The sequence below is a fragment of the Crinia signifera genome, chromosome 3 (genome assembly GCF_055691185.1).
Source record: "Crinia signifera chromosome 3, ASM5569118v1, whole genome shotgun sequence".
NCBI lineage: Eukaryota > Metazoa > Chordata > Amphibia > Anura > Myobatrachidae > Crinia > Crinia signifera.
Genome location: NC_139219.1, coordinates 145,351,146 through 145,364,844, shown reverse-complemented (window position 1 = coordinate 145,364,844; position 13,699 = coordinate 145,351,146). Strand labels below are relative to the sequence as shown.

At 42.0% G+C, this 13,699-nt stretch overlaps 1 protein-coding gene across 10 annotated transcripts in view; it reads left to right on the top strand.

Annotated features, from left to right (window-relative positions):
- The window catches only part of EYA4 (EYA transcriptional coactivator and phosphatase 4), a 274,048-nt gene that overhangs the window by 218,686 nt on the left and 41,663 nt on the right, over positions 1–13,699 (top strand). For all 10 annotated transcript variants that reach the window (XM_083176667.1, XM_083176666.1, XM_083176664.1 and 7 more), the window contains one exon: positions 7,488–7,571. In XM_083176667.1, coding sequence (XP_083032793.1) covers positions 7,488–7,571 — 84 coding nt within the window. The remainder of the gene's footprint in view (positions 1–7,487; positions 7,572–13,699) is intronic.

Genomic DNA, 13,699 nt, shown 5'->3' with positions numbered 1-13,699 from the left:
TGGGGACGTTCCCACATCCCTCCCGCAGCCGGCAGTGTCCCGCTGCTGGGGGGCAGTCCCCACCAATCTGACAGAATAGACGATGTGCGCATACACACAGCGTCTATTTGTGGCCAAAAACGGGGGCGTGGACTAATTTGCATAAACAGCGTCCTCATTTACATACACCACACCCCCTTTTCGGGCGCTCGCGCAGAGTGTCCCTATTCTACTATTGATAAAGTTGGGAGGTATGCAGCTGCCTGTATGATATATGGATAGCAAAAAAGGAAACTTGCTCAGCATGTCTTTCATAGATATGAGTAGTGCTATGAAGAGCTTTGCCACTTAAAAGGGAAAGTCCTGACTATTTCACATGTTTATCCCAGTGAACAAATGTCATACATCTCGGCATTTCAAGTGGTGGAAGAGGAACTCTTGAGGTGGTTATGTGCTAAAGCAAATACTATTTTTAACACTCAGTGCTCTAAAATAGTATCAGAGCCCAATGTAGTCTATGCACTAAAGTATCTGCATTCAAAGACCGTTATTTACCTTACCAGTCAGTTCATCAACATTTTCCTAATGGCCACCATGTTTAAACAAAAACAAACAAACTATAGATCTGCACTATATAGTCTAAATTGTCCCTCTGCATGCAGGGCCGTCTTAACATTAGGAAGGGCCCCTGGGCAACCTAGTTCACTGGACCCCCCCCCCCCTAAATTAGTTTGCCCAGGAGCCCACAGTCACCTCCCCAACCCTCACCTCTCTGGCTCCGTGCGGCAGCCAGTCAGCTTCCGGCGGCTGGGGATCCGATCATCTTCGCTGGGGGATCCGGGCAGCGGGATCAGGGCAGCGGCGGTAGCTAGGAGCCTGCCCTGAAGTGGCAAAGGGCTATTAACTGGCGGAGCGGGAAGCACTGTTGCATTTGAAAAGACTGGCCAGACGCTGATTGGCTGAATTCAGCCAATCAGCGTTCGGACAGTCTTTTCAAATGCAGCAGCGCTTCCCGCCCCACCGGCAAATAGCGCTAATGGGAAAGATGGTGGCCGGGTGGCGGGGATCCGACCATCCTCGCTGGGGAAGGGGATCAGGGCGGCGGTGGCGGTAGCTAGGAGCCCGAAGCGGTGAAGCACTATTTGTCGGCGGGGGCGGGAAGCGCTGTTGAATTTGAAAAGACTGGCCGGATGCTGATTGGCTGAATTCAGCCAATCAGCATTCAGCCAGTCATTTTAAATGCAGCAGCGCTTCTCGCCCCCCCTGCCGGCAAATAGCGCTTCGCCGCTTCGGGCTCCTAGCTACCGCCACCGATGCCCTGATCCCCCTGCCGGATCACCCAGTGAGGGTGATCAGAACCCCGGCACACGGACCCCCGAAATTAAATTCACTGCTAGCTAGGAGGTGAAGCGCTATTTGCCGGCGGGGTGGGAAGCGCTGTTGCCTTTTCAAAGACTGGCCGGATGCTGATTTTCTGAATTCAGCCAATCAGCGTCCGGCCAGTCTATTCAAATGCAACAGCGTTTCCCGCCCCGCCGGCAAATAGAGCTTCGCCGAATCAGGCTTCTAGCTACCGCCACCGCCCTGATCCCCCTGCCCGGATCCCCCAGCGAGGGTGAGCGGATTCCCGGACCCCGGCCACCATCTTTCCCATTGGGCTGGGCCGGGGGCCCCTAGGTCCTAGGGCCCCCGGGCAACTGCCCATCGTGCCCAATGGGAAAGACGGCACTGTCTGCATGCATGCCGTGCGATGCGAGTCCCGATACGATCTGATTGTATCGGGACTCGCATCACACGGCATATCCTGCTGTGTGTACACACCTTATGTTTAAGAGTTTACTATATTTGTAGTTATTAAAGTCATTTTCTCACAATATACAGTATACAGTACCATGCTCCCAGGACTGGCCTTTACAGATGGGGCATAATGTGATATCTATTATTGTCCCCACCCTTATAGGTGGTATTGCTGTGCAGGATATGTTTAACTAAAGGGAGATACAAAGCAACAAGGACTCGTCTGTAACAGTGTCCAGGGCTACAACTACCAGGAGCAGTGTGGGTGTAGCAGTAACACTGCACATTCTTGGACTCCTCAATGTTGCAGTTTTCTTTAACGAAGACTGTCCGTATATTGGTGATTTTCTTGCGCACCGAGGTCACTGAGGCAGCAAAGTAGGTTGGCCTGGAGTAGTCCACCAGGTAGTTATAGGCAGCCTCCCTCTTCTGCTTGTTTCTATAGTCTGGTGATGATGTCAGCCACAATCACTCCTCCTCCTGGTATAGGCTGATGAAGCCGTATAAAAAACTCTTTGCTCTCTGCTGTAATAAAACAAAAAGAGAATTAATAAACATGTGAAAAGTTATTTTCTTGTTAAAGTTTGTTTAGTAGTTACTGCTGTTACTTTGGTGAAATGTGTTATTTGCTGATACATTGACGTGCAGGGTGCTGCGACATGTTGAGCAGTGGAGCAGCATAATTGTGTGCACTGGGCCTGTATAAAGGTGCGCACTGGGCTTGCATAATGGTGTGCACATGGCCCTGCATAATGGTGAACAGGGTGCAGCTTGCAGTGGGGCAAAATAATGCTATGCAGGGTGCTGCAGCATAATGGTGTGCACATGGGCCTGCATAATAATGCGCAGCCAGCAGCTTGCAGTGGGGCAGCATTTTGTGCAGTGGGACAGAATATAATGGTGTGCAGTGGTAGTTTAGCATAATAATCATTGGTGGCCAGTGGTGTAGCCTACCTACCTTTTCCTCTGCAGTTTGGGAGCCCAGCAGCATGCTTCCAGCCTCCTCTGCAGTCATTTGCACAGTGGGGGAGTGGCCAGGAAGTGACCAGAAATCTTCAGGAATCGAACATCACATTTTTAAAAATCGAATGCGCACAAAACAGCATTCAACCGCATGTACAATTCAATAAATATTATGTAAAGAACATAAGACCATGAGATGCTTTTCGACCGGCATGCCTGCGCATTGCGTCGAATGGTACACAAAACATGCATACAATCATTCGATTTATCTCACAAGTTTATGGGCAGCATAACTGGTGTGAAGGGCATAGCTAACAACATTAGAATATCTACAAAGGTGAGTGTTGCGCTGCTGAGTATGGTATATAACTCCGTTTAACTCAATTTGTACAGAATGAATTGGGACACACTGTTTATAAAAATATCAAATTTTATATCTTATACTTTTTCTATAAAAAAAATCACAAATAACAGAATACAATAGACACAATACATACAATAAAAATAAAAAATTATATATATATATATATATATATATATATATATATATATATAGAAAAAGCCTATTGAGCTTAAATAGCAGCAATTATCAGTGAGGTCTCCCCATTTCTCTTATAACAAACCAGCAAGGAGCATGTATCGAGTGCTCACATGTAGTTGCAATATGTATCCACAAAGCTGTTAGCAATTAGAAGTGTCAAGTATCCATATGGCATCCAATTAATATGCAGGGAACATGTATAGTTATCAACAGTCACTTTAGCATGTAATCAAACACGCATAAATATACTCAGGCTGTATTCCTGTAGATGCGCAGAGTTATTGTAAAGCAGTATGCTGGAGCTTAATATCTCTCCCTTTTAGCTTCCTGCCAGTAAGATAGATTTTATGCCCAATGTCAATTTGTTTGTATCTCACCCGCTGTAGGCGGCTTGCACCGTTGAGTTGAAAGATATCCGCACCGTGGGAGGCAATAAGATGTTTTCAGGATGGGACACCTTTGAATGCAGGTGTTGGTATTCTCCTGCACCATTTGTAGTGGAGGATGCACTTGAAGTCGGCCACTCGCGTCACCACTGAACGGGGGCCAGAGTTCGCTGGTTGTAGAGGATCTGTTAGTAGCGTGGAGAATCAGGGAGACATGACACCGGGTATTTAGATGACGTCAACGCGTTTCGTTTCCTCTCTCATCTGGAAACTTTTTCAAGATGGATTCTGATACTAGGCACAAGTGCTTTATATAGGCTGAAATGCTGCTTTTTGGATAATTTATTAATTAATTAGTCTAAACCACCTAACTCATTCAGGCACTATGACTTTTTCAAACACACAAAAAACAAGCATGAATTAAATAGATAAAATAAGCAGTAGGTATTACCTCAAACAGTGTGTCCAATACAACTAATAATAACAACATCCCTGGCAATTGAGATAAAGGTACATACAGACTGTCAGGACAGGTATCTTTAATTGGGACTGTCCTTCATAAATTGGTACCAGCAGTACTATTTTTGGGGGAAAAATAGGTTAATTTAACTCTGGAAGGTATTTTCAAAAACTTATATTGACATAGATAGATAGAAGGGAAATATATATATATATATATATATATATATATATATATATATACTGTGCATGTGTGATATATATATATATATATATATATATACATACATATGTATACATTCACCGTGCGAAGAGGGGTGGGTGTTCATGCAGGTGGCATTTAGTTGGCTTGCAAAGCTGTGAAATTGAAAATTTTATATATATATATATATATATATATATATATATATATATATATATATATATATACAGAACAAGTTCTCCAGTATGCGCTAAATATAATAAACTAGTCGGTCGCTGTAGACACTTAGTTCCCCACTAGTAGGAACTACTACTACACATAAACACCAACAATAGTGTCTTCAGCGCCCTATAGTAATGGATGTCTTAAATGAATATAAAAAATATATAAAAATATATAAAAACAGTATACACTTGAAGCTTCTTGTTTCTTTGTGGAATAAATTTTCTTTATTTTCACAGAGCTTTAAGACAGAACCCAACGCGTTTCATCTCTCTTGGAGACTTCATCAGGGGTTTTTTCTTCTAGACATTAAATGCCTTTTAAGGCTCTGAAACAATTGATGTTGTTCTACTGTTCGAATAAAGAACTGATTTTAGTCCTCAACAGTGGTGAGTACCTTGTGCTATTGGAATATAGTACAGACGACTATAGGTGTTATCACACCTGTGCATAGAGAGCCCAAAAAAGGTGTCTTATGACCGTCTTAGTACATAGAGACATTCAAAGCTCCTGTGTACACATCAGTTCATTCAACCACCTTTTCAGTGTATAAATTCCCGTTAGGGCCCAAAGGAATTAGGAAATATTCCCTGTATAGCTCCTGAGTGTGTGTGCTCTCTGGGAATCCCAGAGAGCACACACACTCAGGAGCTATACAGGGAATATTTCCTAATTCCTTTGGGCCCTAACGGGAATTTATACACTGAAAAGGTGGTTGAATGAACTGATGTGTACACAGGAGCTTTGAATGTCTCTATGTACTTAGACGGTCATAAGACGCCTTTTTTGGGCTCTCTATGCACAGGTGTGATAACACCTATAGTCGTCTGTACTATATTCCAATAGCACAAGGTACTCACCACTGTTGAGGACTAAAATCAGTTCTTTATTCGATCAGTAGAACAACATCAATTGTTTCAGAGCCTTAAAAGGCATTTAATGTCTAGAAGAAAAAACCCCTGATGAAGTCTCCAAGAGAGATGAAACGCGTTGGGTTCTGTCTTAAAGCTCTGTGAAAATAAAGAAAATTTATTCCACAAAGAAACAAGAAGCTTCAAGTGTATACTGTTTTTATATATTTTTATATATTTTTTATATTCATTTAAGACATCCATTACTATAGGGCGCTGAAGACACTATTGTTGGTGTTTATATATATATATATATATATATATATATAATTTTGAATTTCACAGCTTTGCAAGCCAACTAAATGCCACCTGCATGAACGCCCACGCCTCTTCGCACGGTGAATGTCCATTTACGCATGCGAATGGAAGTTTTGCATAAACATCCATTCCCAGCCTTGTGTGAGTTGCCAAAATCATTCGATGGTCACCGCTCTAAGTCACTCTCTGGTGACTCAGGTTTGCAGCACCACTGACTTCTGGTGAGGACAGCTGCCTGCCCCAGGCACCTGTGTCACGACGCCATTAGCATGGGAATGCCCAGCCTTTGCATAGTATGCTCATGAAACACTGTGCGTTCCCATGGGCGTGACTCATGTCTGCCACTCTATGCCCTCTGTCCGCACTGCTTCGTGCAAATAGCCCGGCGATTATACAAGTCACTGTGTCCGTTCGCAATCCGAGCCTTTACATGTGCATAAATAATTATGTGCATGCGCAGAAGCTAAACAATGTTCACGCGGAGGAGCGAATACATCAGAATGACCTCCATTGAGTGTAGTGTATGCAGTGCATATATGCCCACACTGCACCCAATCACAACTCTGCCTGGTACAGGCACTATATTTCCAGAGATATGTGTAAGTGCACTTCAGAAATCACCGGGAGAATGGTGTAGGCGAATGGCACATGCCTGTCTCTGGCATACTGACAAGGTCTACTGAGGAATCCCCCAGCAAGAGACGGGATAACCTGTATGGAGGCTGCAGTGCACACAAGCCTTACCTTTTCCTAATTAGCGCCTAGGTGTATCACTATAGCAAAATAAATGCCATAGGGCGAGAGGAGCTAAGCTGTTAAAACAGTGGAGAAGTGAGCCAGTGAAGAAGTTGCCCGTGGCAACCAATCAGCATTGTAGTAACATTTATAATTTGCATTTGCACTAGAGTAGCTGTTTGGTTGCCATGGGCAACTTCTCCATTGGCTCAAATCTGTACTCTTTTCACCGTTTAGTACTTTCTCTTATACAGTTGGACAAAATTGCTACAAATTAGCATGGAATTTTTGTGGCAGAATATTCATAATTTATTCCCTGTGAGTTTTCATTTGCTTTGCCATTCTACAGTGTAATTTCCAAATTGCTCATTTTATAGACTATGAAAAAGCATGGGCAATGACGGGTTATCTATTAGCTGTGTGTGTTATGGCTGGGGTATAAATATACAATATTTTGAGGTCATATCAAAATGAAGTACTGTTAATATTGTGAGAGCAATTTAGAACATTTTGCTAATGACAGATGTATACAGGTTGAGTATCCCGTAACCGAATATCCGTTATCCGAATTATTCCGAAAACCAGAAAGTGACAATAAAAATAGTTTTTGCTAAAAACTCACTGGGGACATTTGTAACAGCCCTACTGGTGACATGATATGTAACTGCCACTATATATGTACAAGGCAATGATTGCTTGGCATTCATATTCAATATCTGAGATAGTGCACAAATTTTGTTTCATGTTTTGAAACTTTGTTTTTTGAACAAATAAAATATATTTGTGTTTATTTTATGTGGTTGATGTGTTTATACAGCATAAATGCAAGATACTTCAAAATACATCATTGAAATATTAAAATATTCCAAAATACAGAATAATCTGTTATCCAAAATTCTCCTGGTCCCGGGCATTTTGGATACAGGATACTCAACTTCAATATACAGTTCCATGGTGATGTACTGTGCAAAGTAAGTCCTTACGTTGGCAAGGCTTCATTATCTCTTTATTCATATATCTGTGTCTGTTTCCAGAGAGTTTTCATTTGGGACCTGGATGAAACAATCATCATTTTCCATTCACTGCTTACTGGGACATTTGCACAAAAGTATGGCAAGGTGAGCTGTGGCCTAATAATATACTTAAGTATGTAATGCAATCTTAATGTATGATGAACATATTCATGTATTGTCAATATATTATGACCAAATGGATTTTCTCATTGTTTTAGTGTCAGGTTTCCTGAAAAGAACTAGAGCACCATACTGTTTTGCTTTATATTGTCAAGTGCATACAGTATATGGTTTTCTTTTGTTGCAATATTAATAAATATACAGGGAAACTGTTCAATAATTTGTCCATGATACACTATATGCTACTATGCTAAGTATTAAAAGATAGAGTAAATGGGATGTGTTTAGGGAGAAGGAGTCAGATGTTTTTTGGTGGTTTGGGGCCATCCAAATTCTAAACAAACATTATTTGATTTTTATTATAGACCCTAAGCCTGAATTCTATGGCTCGGTATAAGTATAGCCTGTTGTATGCATAATTAGGTCAATTTTCTATAACACATAAAGAGCTCCTGCCTGACCTTTTTCAAACACAGTCTGTAACAGGGCAGGTAGGAGCTGATTGGCTGGCTGTTTATCACTCTCCATTTTATCACTTTTGAAGCTTAATGCATCTGGCCCAAACAATGAGAAAAATGATAAGTGAATATGTTATTTATGCTAAGAGATACTGTAGCAGCATAGTGACACAGTTCGCGACACAAATAACTGGTCCAGTCAAAGATGCAAAGTAGGCAAATGGGAAAACGGTATTTACATATATGACTTACCTTGAGTAAGCAATGGAATTTGGTATATAATAGGAAATCAAAAATGGAAGCGACTTAAAATCTAGGGAGCCACATCAATTACCAGTGAGTCCCAGACGACTGTAAACTGTCGTTGTTTAAAATGACAGTTGGTGTGACTCCTCTATTTGTATTTTTGTACTGTGCTGCAGCCCCTTCTCTGGAGCCACAACTGGTAGTGACGTAAACAGTAAACTCTGATACAGAGGCATAGCAAGGGTGGCGCAGGCGGAGCTCGTGCTCCATGCGCCAAAGGTTTGCAGGGCGCCGCAAGTAGCAGGCGCTTCCTACACGTGATCCCCGGCACGTCCCTCTCCTGCCCGTGATTTCCAGCGCGTCCCTCTCCTGCCCGTGTTCCCTGGTGCAGGCCTCCTCCCTGCAATCCCCGGCACAGCCCTCTCCTGCCCGTGATCCCCGGAGCGGTCCTCCTCCCTGTGATCCCAGGCGCAACCCTCTCCTGTCCGCGACTCCCGGCGCGATCTTCATTTAGAGGGAAGCTTCAGTGGGCAGCTCACATCGGTACTTGTGTATTATCACGGCACCCAAATATCATACACACGCTAACATAGTGAAATTGCATTGCATCGGATCGCATGTTGCGTTATAGTGGCATGGGATGCGATTTCATTACTTAATACGGTAATTCTAGTGGTGTATGCGTAACTGTGGTTTCAGAATTAACGTAGTCAGTCAGAGATACGTTATTTGTGTACTCACTCACAGATAGTATTCCCGCTCGCTGTCAGAATCAGTCTGAGGTGAATTTGTGACAGGATGGCAGCATCACTCAGACCTGCATCAGAGTTATCCCAAATGGCTGTATCTGTGGCTAATATCTTCACCTTGCATAACAAAGAGGAGGAGGCTGTCCGTTTTTTCCAGGACCATCATCTGCTGCCGCAGATGCGGAATTGTACAAACGGGCACCCCATGCGCTTGGTACTCAAAGAGTGTATGTGGCGGTGCCATATTGAAGCATGCAGACAAATGTGAGCCTAAGAGAGGGGCACTTTTCCTGGCTGCCGTTTGTCATTTTTGTAAAAAGGAATAGCAACGTCGGCCGTGTCTTTCCCCAAAAATGGATTTTTGGTGGGATCTCCAGAAAAAGTGGCCAGTGCTTCATTGTAGCGGTACCAAAACGTGATTCCACCACTCTTATGTGTGCCATTAATGATAACATTGAGCCGGGCAAAACTTTTTATTCAGATTGCTGGCGGGGATACAGCTCAGAGCAATTGGAGCAGGCAGGATATACTCATGCCAGAGTAAATTACTGCTACAACTTTATAGATCCCGATACAGGTGTGCATACGCAAACCATTGAACGCCTTTGGGGCGCCTGCAAATGGCGGAACAAGTGGCAACGGGGGACTGCATGTCACCATTTACAGTCAAACTTGGAGGAGTTCATGTGGCGGAAGTGTTTGGCTCGTGATAAGCCATTTCAGCGCAAACCTGCATGTGCTGACGCTGCTCCAAAAGGCAGATTGACTGTTTATTTTTGTTTGTATGTGTCATTAACTTCTTCATTAATGTTGTTATAACAAGTTTATAATCTTTATGGTTCCTATCGTAATTATTGTTGGTGATTATTCTGATTATTTATTTTAATATGCTCTTTCTTAATTAATAATTCACTAAATTATAGTAGTTATTCGTTAACACACATCGTCATTACTGTGTCAGATGAATGATATTGCAGGTGTGAATGTGTCCCAAAAACCCCTCCACTATCCACGTCATCCCGAAACATGGCGAGGGCCGCAAGGGGTGGTGGAACGCGTCCGCCGACCTTTTCATACCCCCACTATCCACGTCGGCGTGGAGCGCACGCGGATTACTTTACATGTATTCCGCGTCCCCTCAAAGGGCTCGCTGCGCTCGGCAAGCTTCGGGCTCAGTGGCTTGCTGCGCTCCCCACACTGTATAATATCATCTCCATGCCAACGTGGATAGTGGGGGTATGAAAAGGTCGGAGGACATTATCCGCCGCCCCTCGCGTGGCTCGCTGCGCTTCGGGATGACGTGGATAATGGGGATATGAAAAGGTATTTTACATTACACATACATATAAACAGGGCTTTTACACACATATGACACAGGCTGTTCTGTCACATATACACAGGGTTAAAATCGCATTCAATCGCAATTTGAGTGTTATGGTATTTCTGTATTATGCTATGAGATGCGATGCGATGGCAAAAGTGTACAGGGGGCAGTGAATAAATTAACAACTAAAATCGCATCGCATCGTGTTATGGTATATTTGTGTAAAGGTATGCGATGCGATTCAAAAATTTAACAGGGAGCAGTGAATAAATTAACCAGGGAAATCCCATGGCATCACTTACAACATTAACATGAAATGTGATGCGATGGGATGTGATTTAACTACGCAGAATAGCCCAGTACGCAAATAGCGTACTAGGCGCCGTCAAAATACACAAGTACCCTCACATCTCCCCTCAGACACGGATTTCTAAACAGAGCCGGGTGCAGAGTAGCGGCGAGGGAGAAACTTGCTGACTGGACTTTCTCCCAGGTACTATTATCTATGGGTCATATATATCTGGGGGTGGGGGTTGGAGCCGGAGGGGGGCACGTGACATGTGCTTGCTCTGGGTGCCCTGGCTGCACCCTACACCACTGCTCTGATCGCATCATTCATCAACCTGAATGTACAGCTGATGTATTCTTCTGTGCTCCACACAATTAACAGAAAAAACAGACATTTGTTTGCATCCAAGCTTTATTCATAAAGATGTTAATTCCTTGCATTTTTGTATATACTATTATGAATAGTACATGAAGAGAACCCTCTATGTAAATTACCTTCTTCTGTCACCTGTGCTTAGTGGGCAGTGTAAGCACACTCAGACCAGTGCAATGATATATGTATGATCTGTGAATAGCAATGGTTTAAACACATTTGAACTATATTTCATAAAGTACAGTATGTGTGTGTGTGTATATATATATATACAGTATATATATATATATATATATATATATATATATATATTTTACATACAGTATAATAATCTGTATATGACCTCATGGCTGCCACATCCAACCAGGGTAATCCTACTCTAGTGCATCTAAGATGGCTGCCTCACCTGGTGCCATGTTAGGGTGGAATATACAAACCATGGAAGTTATTATTCCAAATGCCTGCACCTACACTGCATTGTGCTTACTGCACTCTCAAGGCTCTCTTTGATGTCTGTGTGATATTGCTGTACTACCTAAATTCTATAATACTGTATGTGCTTTGTGTTGATGTCTGTAAAGTTATAAAGAAAAAAGATATAAAAATATCTACCAAAGGCGCTTTGGTGTGAGTGTGCTTGGAGTGCCAGTCTTCTTTCCTGACCCTATCCACAACCAGGATGGGCACCCAGGGCAGCCAACTACTGGGAGTGAGTGCTGGGCAGCAGCACGCTATATATATATATATATATATATATATATATATATATATATATACATGCATATATATAAATAATTCCTTTCGGTGTCGACTCTGTACCTGCATAGGCTCCTTTTAGGCACATGTTATTGCTGATATGCCTAAAATAATGCTTTATTAAAGACTACCTTTGAAAAGCCTTTCGAGTGCCTCCTGTTACTCCTATAAGGAGCCTATGCAGGTACCAAGTGGGACACCGAATAAAATCTGTTTGGAAGGCACCACGGCATCAGCCTCTTATTTGGAGTGCCGAACAACTCACATTGCTATATGTAGATAGATAAATAGATATATGTTGAGTGTCCGTGTGTCTCCGAAACACTGCCATCTGTTGGCAGCGAGTGAAATTACATCTCTTTCTCTCTCTCACAGGGGCAACTAGCTTTTGCTTTGAACAGGCTTACTAGTATAATATACAGTATGTACAGTATATGTGTGTGTGTGTGTGTGTGTGTGTATATATATATATATATGTATATATATATATATATATATAAAATATAAGTGCGCAAAAACAAAACCTTTGTAGACTATGGAACAAGTGTGGCTTATGCACACACAACGGGAGATAATCTGTCCCAATCAATTTTGATATGCACTCTGGGTCTTTTCAATTAGCCCGGCAGCTCCAAATCACCTGAATTCACAGGTGTAGAGTTTCTAGAAAGATAAATCAGAGCGCTCCATAGTGCAGTATAATAAAGACATTTATTTATAAAAAGCAACTTTTGTCTTGCATAAAATCAGGCCGTTATCACGTACCACAGCAGGCAGTTCAACAACCGCTAGACAACAGCATACACAGTGGTCATACACACTAAACAGTAGGAGCGGTTACACTCGTAGACACTTTACTTGCATCAGATGGATATGGACAAGGACTCCAACGCCAGGCCACGTCCCAACGCGTTTCATAATTACGTACTTCGTCAGAGGGATCAAAAGTTGCTTTTTATAAATAAATGTCTTTATTATACTGCACTATGGAGCGCTCTGATTTATCTTTCTAGATATATATATATATATATATATATATATATATATATATATAATGTATAATTTACCATAGTTGTAGTGACATGAAGCTTAGACAACTTATTTCTCATGTGCTAGCGACATGTGCTTTAACTTCATATATTGTCCTGGACATATGATTTTAGATATAGGCATACACCCAAAGTCACAAACTGATTTATTTTTATTTCAATGTTACTATCCTGACTGTCCGGCTAGAAAGCCCTGGTAGTGTGTGACAAACGTTACAAATGATACTTTATCCATTGCCATCTATGCTATGATAGAATGCCTGGAAGCACTGCTCTTGGCATGGTGACTGTGGTATGTTCCTGGAATGATGTCCATCAGAACTCCAGGGACACTCCTCCAGGAGGACTGCAGTATCCAGACACCTGCTGTTGATGCTTAGTGGCCCTTTGTGTAATTTAACCCTTTATATTATACAACTTTTACATTATTTATGTTTCTCTTTCTCAAAATAAAAAGCTAATATGTACAAATGCAAAGTTTTATATATTTTTTGTCAGCAATAAATTAAAAACTTTTTAAATTAGTCACCATTTATAAATACATAAAATAATCAATTTTACAAAAGTAGTCCTTAGTTAAAAAAGCATGGCAGTTAATTAGTTGGTAGAAGTTTTTTATATAGAACGGCTGGGAACATGGTTGGTTTAATGGTTAGCCTTACTTCACTAAGGTTTTTGGTTTGATTCCCACCAAGGCCATGACGGTGTTATGGCCATGTCTGTGACTGGTACTGTAGGTAAATTAGGCTCCTGAGAAAATGATCTGTAGTTTGTGTGTGCGCACGCGCATGTGTATGTGTGTGTGCATGTGGTAAGGAATAAGTGTTATTCTATATAAAGTGCTGCAGAATATGTACTATATGTGCTCAG